This window comes from Dreissena polymorpha, chromosome 3, assembly GCF_020536995.1.
Source record: "Dreissena polymorpha isolate Duluth1 chromosome 3, UMN_Dpol_1.0, whole genome shotgun sequence".
In the NCBI taxonomy this organism is placed as follows: domain Eukaryota; kingdom Metazoa; phylum Mollusca; class Bivalvia; order Myida; family Dreissenidae; genus Dreissena; species Dreissena polymorpha.
The window spans coordinates 20,255,700-20,267,791 of NC_068357.1; the positions used below are offsets into that span (position 1 = coordinate 20,255,700).

The 12,092-nt window shown below is 35.1% G+C and overlaps 1 protein-coding gene across 1 annotated transcript in view; it reads right to left on the reverse strand.

Moving 5' to 3' along the window:
• The window catches only part of LOC127873219 (endoplasmic reticulum membrane-associated RNA degradation protein-like), a 36,493-nt gene that overhangs the window by 18,503 nt on the left and 5,898 nt on the right, over window positions 1-12,092 (reverse strand). Inside the window, exons 4-7 of the mRNA XM_052416984.1 lie at window positions 5,867-5,980; window positions 5,003-5,095; window positions 4,115-4,212; window positions 2,161-2,282 (exon numbers count right to left, since the gene is read on the reverse strand). Of these exons, the coding sequence (XP_052272944.1) occupies window positions 2,161-2,282; window positions 4,115-4,212; window positions 5,003-5,095; window positions 5,867-5,980 (427 nt within the window). The remainder of the gene's footprint in view (window positions 1-2,160; window positions 2,283-4,114; window positions 4,213-5,002; window positions 5,096-5,866; window positions 5,981-12,092) is intronic.

The following is a 12,092-nucleotide window of genomic DNA, read 5'->3' on the forward strand; positions in this document are numbered from 1 at the left end:
TGACCCTGATATACATCTAAGCTAATGTGATTGACATATAAGCTGACCTGACATACATCTAAGCTGACCTGAAATACATCTCGGCTGACCTAATATACATCTAAGCTGACCTAATATACATCTAAGCTGACCTGATATACATCCAAGCAAAATGTGATTGGCATATAAGCAGACCTTATATACATCTAAGCTGACCTAATGTACATCAAAGCTGACCTGATAAACATCTAAGCTAATCTGATATACATCTAAGCTAACCTGATATACATATAAGCTGACCTGATATACATCTCAGATGACCTGATATACATCTAAGCTGACCTGATATACATCTAAGCTGACCTAATGTACATCAAAGCTGACCTGATATACATCTAAGCTGACCTGCTATACATCCAAGCAAAATGTGATTGACATATAAGCTGACCTGACATACATCTAAGCTGACTTAATATACATCTAAGCTGACCTGATATACATCTTAGCTAACCTGATATACATCTAAGCTGACCTGATATACATCTAAGCTAACCTGATATACATATAAGCTGACCTGATATACATCTCAGATGACCTGACATACATCTAAGTTTACTTGATATTCATCTAAGCTGATATGATATTCATCTAAGCTGACCTGATATACATCAAAGGTAACCTGACATACATCTAAGCTGACCTGATATACACCTAAGCTGACTTGATATACATCTAAGCTGACTTGATATACATCTAAGTTGACTTGATATATATCTAAGCTGACCTGATATACATCTTAGCTGACCTTATATACATCAGATAATAAAATTACACAACCAAAACTTCATATTACAAGGAACAAAATATGCAACTTTGAATAATGTTAGTCATTGTGCGAGTATTTTTTAGACCAGTTTGTGTCTACAGACATATGGGTAAACGAGTCTTAAACTCTACTTTGTTAAGGGGACAATAAACCCTTAGCTGACCTGATATACATTTACGCTGACCTGCTATACATCTAAGCTGACCTGATATACATCTTGGCTGACCTAATATACAGTTAGGCTGACCTGATGTAAATCCAAGCTGATCTGATATACATCTTAGCTGACCTGATATACATATAAGCTGACCTGATATACATCTCAGATGACCTGACATACATCTAAGTTTACTTGATATTCATCTAAGCTGATATGATATTCATCTAAGCTGACCTGATATACATCAAAGGTAACCTGACATACATCTAAGCTGACCTGATATACATCTAAGCTGACTTAAAATACATCTAAGCTGACTTGATATACATCTAAGTTGACTTGATATATATCTAAGCTGACCTGATATACATCTAAGCTGACCTTATAAACATCAGATAATAAAATTACACAACCAAAACTTCATATTACAAGGAACAAAATATGCAACTTTGAATAATGTTAGTCATTGTGCGAGTATTTTTTAGACCAGTTTGTGTCTACAGACATATGGGTAAACGAGTCTTAAACTCTACTTTGTTAAGGGGACAATAAACCCTTAGCTGACCTGATATACATTTACGCTGACCTGCTATACATCTAAGCTGACCTGATATACATCTTGGCTGACCTAATATACAGTTAGGCTGACCTGATGTAAATCCAAGCTGATCTGATATACATCTTAGCTGACCTGATGTACATCCAAGCTGATCTGATATACATCTAAGCTGATCTGATATAAATCTAAGCTGATCTGATATACATCTAAGCTGACCTGATATACATCTAAGCTGACCTGATATACATATAAGCTGACCTGATATACATCTTAGATGACCTGACATACATCAAAGTTGACTTGATATTCAACTAAGCTGATCTGATATTCATCTAAGCTGACCTGATATACATCAAAGGTAACCTGACATACATGTAAGCTGACTTGATATACATCTAAGCTGACCTGATATACATCTAAACTGACTTGATATATATTTAAGCTGACATTATATACATCTCTGCTGACCTGATAAACATCAAAGGTGACTTTACATACATCTAAGCTGACTTGATATTCATCTAAGCTGACCTGATAAACATCAAAGGTGACTTGACATACATCTAAGCTGACTTGATATACATCTAAGCTGACTGTATATACCTCTAAGCTGACTTTATATACATCTAAGCTGACCTGATATATGTCTGGTATGAGGAAACATAACTGGCTCTCTGTGAGTAATCTGCCCTTCACCTAGTTTCCTCTGCAGAATATGGCCAACACTGGGTATCACCACCAGCAAGAACAGTATACACCTGAATCAGCGAAGGAGAGATGTTATATTCCTGACAAAATTACTCAATACATGATGCACACAAAAATGCAATGCTTGGCCTTTCACACATACCCCGTAATAAGGAATGTTAATTGATAATTTGCCAAAGATGGGAACATTTTTTAAATGTATAATTGTTTTCTATTAGTAAGTACTAGATGAAAACAATGAAAAATATTCCGGACAAACATTTTTATTTATTTCTTCTGTCCAAAATTAGGCTAAGGTCAAAACGCAGTTAAGAAAAATGGAAAGATGGGAAATGGTCAGTAGCAACAAATATGCAAGAATTAAATAGCTGTAAAAAGCAGTGTTGAGGCATGTTGAGACTCTAAAATCTTCTAAACCTGTCACAGTCAAACAGACAAAAAGGACAACCTGTCGTAGTCAGACAGACAGAAAAGAAAATGTGTCACAGTCCAAGAGACAGAAAGGACAACCTGTCATAGCCAGACAGACAGAAAAGAAAATCTGTCACAGTCAGACAGACAGAAAGGACAACCTGTCACACTCAGACAGAACGAAAGGACAACCAGTCACAGTCAGACATAAATAAAGGACAGCCTGTCACAGTCAGACAGACAGAAAAGTACATACAGTAGCAGTCAAAAAAGAAAGAAAGGACAACCTGTCACACTCAGACAAACATAAAAGGACAACCTATTGCAGTCAGACAAACATAAAAGGACAACCTGTCACAGTCAGACAGACAGAAAGGACAACCTGCCACAGTCAGACAGACAGAAAGGACAACCTGTCACAGTCTGACAGACAAAAAGGACAACATGTCACAGTCAGACAGACATATAGGACAACCTGTCACATTCAGACAGAAAGAAAGGACAACCTTTCACAGTCAGACAGACAGAAAGGACAACCTGTCACAGTCAGACAGACAGAAAGGACAACCTGTCACAGTCAGACAGACATATAGGACAACCTGTCACATTCAGACAGACAGAAAGGGCAACACGTCACAGTCAGACAGACGGAAACGACAACATGTCACATTCAGACAGACAGAAAGGACAACCTGTCACAGTCAGACAGACAGAAAGGACAACCTGTCGCAGTCAGACAGACAGAAAGGACAACCTGTCACAGTCAGACAGACAGAAAGGACAACCTGTCACAGTCAGACAGACAAAAAGGACAACCTGTCACAGTCAGACAGACAGAAAGGGCAACACATCACAGTCAGACAGACGGAAACGACAACCTGTCACAGTCAGACAGACAGAAAGGACAACCTGTCACAGTCAGACAGACAGAAAGGACAACCTGTCACAGTCAGACAGACAAAAAGGACAACCTGTCACAGTCAGAGAGACAGAAAGGCTTATCACTATATGAAAACTTTCCTTAAAGCATGTGCATAAAGTGCTGTCCCAGATTAGGGATGACAATTTCCCCCTTTACTAATTTTTTGTTAAGAAGACACTTGAGTTAAACGAAACATTTCAATAAAAGCAGAAAGTGTCATCCCTGATTTGACTGTTTGTACTGCACAGGCTAATCTGAGACTACACTTTACCCATAAGCATTAAACCCTGTTTTACCCGTGGAAGATCAAATCATTTGAGCCTCACTCTGTGAAAATAGGATTTAATGCATGTGTTTTTAGTGTCGTCCCTGTTTAAAGAAAGTCTGTTCTTAGCAAAAATCAAGTTAATGCGGAAAGTGTCGTCCCTGATTAGCCTGTGCATTAAACCCCTTTTCCACAGAGCATGGCCCAAATGCTGAGGGCATAAAAACCTGCATAATACTACAATAAAGGTTATATTTTAAGGTATATACCTATCCACAATCTACCTGAATGGTATTTCCCCAGGGTAAGGAAAGCCATGCCAAGCAACATTCCTCAAGTTTAATGATGATGGAGGGCCAAGAAACAGCTGTAATACTTTCATCTGGAAGAGATTTACGTTACTTTTAAGGCTTACATTATTGTACATGGAACCCTTCCTTCGATTATAAACAAAAACAAAAACACACAATAATGATGCATAATCAATGAAAATAACATAATGTTAAAATTTATACTTGTCACGTGAAATCATGGTTTTTACTGTTATTTCATGGATTTCTGATTTTGGAAAAAAAGGAATAAGCGTTGGTCATTTTCCTTTTTTTGTGAATATTTTGAGTTTGTGGATCTGTCGACCCACAATCAAAGACAATTAATGACTCACAAATAATACTGTGAATTTGCGGTAGATCTGCTTTGAAAAGTTAAAATGTTACCATTTTTTTTATTCCACGACCATTACATTATGAGCTGAATATTTTAGATAACTTTTTTTTACCAAAAGTAAAATAGCAATAAATTGCGTTTTCAACTCACAAATAACTAATTATATGAACTCTAGGGCAAATATATAGATTCACTTCAAACTGCAGTTGTTTAATCCTTTACCACTTAGATACTGGATTTTTACGCATTTGTAGTCACCTAGAAAGTTATATTTAATTAAAGACTTTTCTTACTAGATTTAAGTTATAAAAACACTTAGATACTGATGCGCAGAAAACAGCATAAAACCTGAACAGACTGCCAGTTACTCACAGGCTGTTCTGGTATTATGCTGTTTGCACATAGTCATTTTTACTTTGCTTCTGAGTGGGAAAGAGTTAAGGCACAAATAACAGAAAGTGTATCGCTATTTCAACAATGAGAAACGCCTGTAAGTTTCTACTTACTACATCAGACCCTAGGAATTCTTCAAGCGCCTTTGAAGACAGGATATCTTTAAGCATTGAAGGGCTTTGGCTTTTAGCAGTGAAAACATACACCTGAATTAATACAATGTGCTAATATTAACAAGATCATCATTTAAACCCACTGTTTATTTCTTTATTACTGCATTATATGAGTCTTGCTCTGCAAAAATGGGGTTTAAAGCATGTTCTTAAAGTGTTGTCCTAGATTAGCCTAAGCAGTCCTCACAGCCCTTTATGTCTTAACTGGAGTTTTGCTAAGAAGAGACTTCATTGAAGCAAAAAATACAATAACAGTGGAAAGTGTTGTTGCTGAGGCTAATCTGGGATGACACTTTACGCATATGCATTTAGCCCCATTTTCCCAGAGCAAGGCTCATATACAGTGATAAAATGGGCTTTGAAATCAAGCTTGGAAAGTATGTTATATTAAATTTTTGTGTTAAAGTTTGTATGTGATTAACAAGTACAGTATAATATGCCAAACATTCACCTCAAGCAAAAATTACAATGGCCAATGTTTTTACTTTTTTGTAGTGGTTATATGTAAACCAAACAGAATATATAGATGATACACAACAGGGGATAGAAACTATATGCATGCAATCACATATTTCTGTTTTGACATATTTATTTATTATCAATTTTCATAAACCGACCCAACCTGTAGTAGGGGAATGGAGAGATTTTCCAGTATGAACATATGAAAAGACCCTTTGGCCTGTTCTAAGAAAACTGGGTCTAATTTATGTGTCATCCCGAATTAGCCTGTGACTGCACTGGCTATTCTGGATCAAAACTTTACGCACTCAAATACAAGCTGTGGACAAACACAAACTGGCTTACATCTCCCAGACCTCGCTCCAGAATTGCACAGGTTACGAGCAATGCCGTCAACTCGTCCACAGGTCTCTCTTCATCATCGCCTTCAAACACATCGAGCCAAACCTGCTGCAAGGTCTGCAAAACATGACCTTAGTGTTAACCCTAAACAGCTAAGGGCTGGTATTCATAAAGCTCCTAAGGCAAATCTTTACATATGCAGGATTTAAGGGGAAAATTTTTAATTCAATTTTCTATTGAAATTCTAATTTCAGTTTTGTAATGCCAAAATACTGTTCTTCTATGCAAAATTTACTTAATAAACCATTTAAATGAAAAAAAGACACCAAAATAAATGAGCAAATGACTTATGGAATTTTTTATTATTTAAGGACTTTTCTTAAGTTTTCCCTTAGGAGCTATATGAATACCAGCCCAGATACCCAAATTGAAGTGCTTGTAGTCCCTGACACAATGTACTGAAACTTAAGACTTTTCTTAATAAATTCAAGTTAAAAGGCTTCATTTCCAACCCTATAATACTGATGAGCAGCTAAAAAAATTAAACCTGAACAGCCTGTGAATTACTCGCAGGTTATTCTGGTTTTATGCTGTTTGCATATAGCCATATACACTTTGTGTCTGAGCAGGAAAGGGGTAAGTCATTTACGGAAACGAACTGCATGTCTATACAAGGTTACAATAATACTTATATCAAGGCGGATGAAAGATAAAAAGTGAAATTTAATAATTGAACTATGAAAATTATCAACATCTCAATAGTCTCAAAATCATCCCATTATAAAAACCATTGACTAGATCATTTTTTTATCATAATTTCAAATGTCTCAAAACTTCTTTATGCCAGTTATGTATTAATAACTACAGGTTGGAAATCACAACCACTATTACAATTAAATTGCTTATCATTTCATTACTGATGTCAGCAAAACAACTCTAGAATATCTCTCAAAATCTGATTTTGTGTCATCAAGCTCAAATGTACTCAAACTATGTTTGTTCTGAAACTCATATTAACACTTATTCTGGGCAAGCTCACATATGTGCATTTCATAAATTCTGGCACTCATATCAATTCTGGGCAAGCTCACATACGTGTATTTCATAAATTCTGGCACTCATATCAATTCTGGGCAAGCTCACATACGTGTATTTAATAAATTCTGAAACTCATATTAACACTAATTCTGGGCAAGCTCACATACATGTACATTATATTTAATAAATTCTAAAAATCAAATAACAATTCTGGACAAGCTCACATACATGTATTTCATAAATTCTGAAACTCATATTAACACTTATTCTGGGCAAGCTCACATATGTGCATTTCATAAATTCCGTAGTCAGACTAGGTGCTATAGACGTACCATATCTGATGATGATGTATTTAATCAGTCATTATCTAGTTTATTTAAAAAATTAAAAGTAGAAATTATGCAATAAATGTTCTTAAATATGGATTTTCTAAAGAGAAAATATGACACAGGATAGTGCATTATTTGTTACTCAGTGAAATACTGATTCAATAATACCATTTATTCTATATCCAATAAATTCATCCATTAATCGGCATTCTTCATATGTACCACGTAACCGTCCAATATATTCCGGTATTGGATCCAAAAAGTCTGTATTTTTCCATATTGGACAGTTGAGTACAAGTGCACTAAGCAATTGTTTAATAACGATAAAAGCCGTTACCGAGAAAAAGTATCCGAATGTACTATAATCGACTCACACGCGTGCTTGTCTTGAAAATAGCATAGATGCAATTAAAGCATTTTAAAATCAAAACTCAAATGAAACAAAGAGCTGAAGAAAGGGATATAGAATAAAAAGCTTATTAGACATTTAAACTGTACAATACGTGATATATTTGGACTCGCACACAGTTTGAAGTCATATTGGACTCGCCTAGCGGCTCGTCCAATATGACGTCAAACTGTGTGCTCGTCCAAATATATCTCCGTATTGTACAGTGAAACGTCTAATAACCTATAATTACTGTATGTTTTAACCCATCACTTCCTAATATTGCTAAAATTGTACAAAAATACTGGGCTTTATTTAGATTATCAGATAAGGAAAGTGTGAAATCCCTACATTCATTTAAGCCTATTTTGGCCCATATGCAACCTAAGAATTTACGAAACAGTCTTGTGAAATGTTCAGTGTCTTATAACAATACTCAAATACATTTATCTGGTTAATGTAACCGATGAAGATGCACACACTACAATAATATTAACATATGTTCCTAATTCAATAGTAGCGTTACCAGTTTATCCTATGATTTACACTATGATGTTGATTGTACTTCACGTAATGTTATATATCTGATAACAAGTAAAAATTGCTGCAAACAATATGTCCGGCAAACTGATAAAAAAGTAACCTTCAGAATGAATAGCCATAGATTTGATATCAAAAACTGTTCAATAAATCCTATTTCACATGTTGCTACACATTTTGGATCTACTCACAATGATTGCACTTTATCTGATTTCTCTTTTGTACCTACTGATGTCAGGCCCGTACCCAGGCCATGGGCCCGGGCCCCCCCAGCTGGCTGTCGAACTATGATTTATTTTTTTTATAATCGGCCCACTGCAATTTTTTCTCTCGTGCAAGGGCCCACAGTACACTTTCCCTCAAAACAAAAGAGTAGCTATGTTTTATTGTCCCTGATAAACAAGGGGATTAACGCTCGCCAATCGAGATAAGCCTCTAGGCAATGTTTTCTTATCGCCTTGTACACACATCCCCGATCAGTCCCCAATTGTGATCATGAATGCTTCATCTATCGATGGTTGATGAAACATGTATTTTGATACATGCAGCAAATGGAAGCAACTGCTACAGGAGTTCGTAGACTATGGTCTGATAATTGCCGACGCAAGTTTTTTTCCTTCTTTGAGAAGGCCCTAGACGTATTTTTCCCTTCTAAAAGTTTAATTTTTTTTTTAAACCTTTTATTGGGTATTTTTAGGTCCCAATATATACTTTTTGCATTGAGAATAGGGCCCTGAATTTGAACCGGAACAAAAACACTGACAAAGGTATTAAAAATGATTATTTATCATTTTTGAAAGGAAATCACTGAAAAAGACTATGATGAGATAGTTAACATGTTTGTTTAAAAGAAAAACAGATTCATAAATTTGCCGAGCAACAGATAAGAATTTGGCAGAATTCAGTATTTAAAATAATTGAGTACCGAGAATTGAGTAATATCAACCTATAAATGGCTCATTGGTAAAAAAATGAAAATTGAAACAACAAATCGATCTCATTATATAAGTTAACCTGATCCAGTGTAGAAAAATATTGTATAATTAAATTATCTCTTTACTTAAATTTGTTTGAAAACAGTAAAATATGTTAAATTGATTATTTAAGACTTTCATTGTTTCCCCCAAAAAATAGGCGTTTCACGCAATTTTTTTCCTCAAAAATGGCAAGGTCTTTCCCAAAAAAATAAGATTTAAAAAAACCTGTGACGTTATTGATTTGTGAAAAATGGTGGAAGCAATACGAGAGTTGATGTGGATAATCGTCAGTTTAAACCTGTAAGTTTCGGATATCTAAAGCTTTTAATATTGTTGTGAATTCACATCAATGTTTAAAGCTTAAGACCTCGAAATGTGCTGATTTACTTGTTATATTCCATTAATTCATATCACAAAATATGTTTTTTATAAGCATTAAAATTCACCTTGCAAAGTGCCAAATTAAAAGAAGCATATATATAGGGAGGGGGGACCCCTCCCTAACCCTCCCCGGTTGGGCCCCCCCAGTAAAAAAATCCTGGGTACGGCCCTGGATGTTGTTGAAAACAATCTAGACAGTTTATGCAAAGAAACATTTTGGATACAAAAATGAAAAACTATGATTCCTAATGGTCTAAATAATAAATTGCTTTATAACATATAGAACATAAGCATAATTCACACATACATTTGATGTTTGCCTATGACTACACTGTAACTCCAATATATCGCAGATGACGGGGTCCAAGTCACGCGACAGCGTTATAAACAGAAAGCGTTATAAGTTTTGAACTCATTTATTGCAGGGGCCTTAAAACAAATACAGGCATAGTGTAGCCTATAATATAGGTCCTGTGCATTGCCATGCTGTGTTGTCATTCGTCAATACATGCATATAAACCGAATCGTATCGATAACAGTATACATACCGCTTTTCTAATGTGCACATTTATCTGATAATCCAATAAAATTACAACATCACTTACAAAAAAATAATCTTGAAAAATTTATGACGATAAATATGTTTAAGAATTTCATAAACACAACCATATGAATACGCCATTTCTCAGATTTGTGTAAAGAGTACAGTGCATTATGGGGCAGAGCTTTCATTGAACGAGCAAATTTAAATTTAGATTGAATGCAATACGATACATGTACCAAAAAATGTTTTATTGCATCATACGCAGTGTAAAAAACGTGCTTCCAGGGGGACTTTCTGAAAGCAGGAAAAAATGAAAATTAATCTCTGTTATCAATTACACTGTATTAGCATGTAAATAAATCGTCTTGATTATTTAATTCATTTCTCTTACACGTTCTGAAAAATGAAAATTAAATGCCTGGATACTAAAATGATAATAATGGTCATAATACACCAAATAGTTTCCCTATATAATTCAATGTAAAAGCGACAACTTTGAGCGAAAATAAATGCAACATTTTGCGCATAGAGACCCCCATAACCATACCTTTTCTTAAAGGCCATTCTAAGCGGAATCGATTTATGCAATAAAAAAGATATGTCATGTACAAAGCAAGAAAGAACTTGACACAAATCAAAATCAACTGTTTTTGCAACTTTTTTTTTCGGCCGTTTCTTAGTGAAATGTAACCTTTTCTACTGCAATGGTTTACTTTAGTCTTCAAGTGTATCATATTTCAGGGATTCAGTTGTGAACACCTATTCATGCCCTACCATTATCTCCGCAAGATAACACCCGAATAATGGTAAAAAGTGTCAAACATGCCTTCCTGTCAACTATGATATTTTTTTAGAGAGTACAGCCCTACATGAAGCGATCATTTAGTGTATTGTAACCTATAAGACAACGTTGACTGTTAACATCGCGAAAAATAAGCACTTCTCGATACTTATAAACCTATTTTCTATGTGCATGCCAATTTTCAGACCGATCTTTCACGTAGAAATGCTTGAAAATGCATTTTATTATAACGCCTGATAAGCCGTGTGGCTTTCGCGTTCGGAGCTTTGATTTATAACGGGCGTTCAGGCACAAAACGATTACCCTAAATAATTACAATCGGTCAAAATACTGGAATATTGTTACAAGCTATGTAGAAAAAGAAGTAAACAACTATTAAAACGTGTTCATGAGCTCTTTCAGCACAAATTGTTGCGATTTGAGATGCTCAAGACGAGTTTTTGTACGTTTTTTTTCTTATTTTCCTCTGAAAACGTATTTTTTTCTTAAAAACTCACGATGCTCCTTAAATTCGCGAAACAAACGCATTTATTCCGTGAAATTTGCCAAAACGCGTCATATCCCACAAAAAAAATGATGATTTCCTGTAAATACAGCTCCTTTGTGACTAGGCCTGGTTTTGCGTTTAGGTCATAATACACCAAATAGTTTCCCTATATAATTCAATGTAAAAGCGACAACTTTGAGCGAAAATAAATGCAACATTTTGCGCATAGAGACCCCCATAACCATACCTTTTCTTAAAGGCCATTCTAAGCGGAATCGATTTATGCAATAAAAAAGATATGTCATGTACAAAGCAAGAAAGAACTTGACACAAATCAAAATCGACTGTTTTTGCAACTTTTTTTTCGGCCGTTTCTTAGTGAAATGTAACCTTTTCTACTGCAATGGTTTACTTTAGTCTTCAAGTGTATCATATTTCAGGGATTCAGTTGTGAACACCTATTCATGCCCTACCATTATCTCCGCAAGATAACACCCGAATAATGGTAAAAAGTGTCAAACATGCCTTCCTGTCAACTATGATATTTTTTTAGAGAGTACAGCCCTACATGAAGCGATCATTTAGTGTATTGTAACCTAATGTCAGGAAACTTGTTTTATACTGTGCACAGTATATTTAACAGCCGCTCCTTTAATATAGAAAAACTGCAATCATATGAAAGTCAATTTTTTTTTATCGTTTTGATAAGCTTGCACTTACGTTATTGAAATTAGCGCACCAAA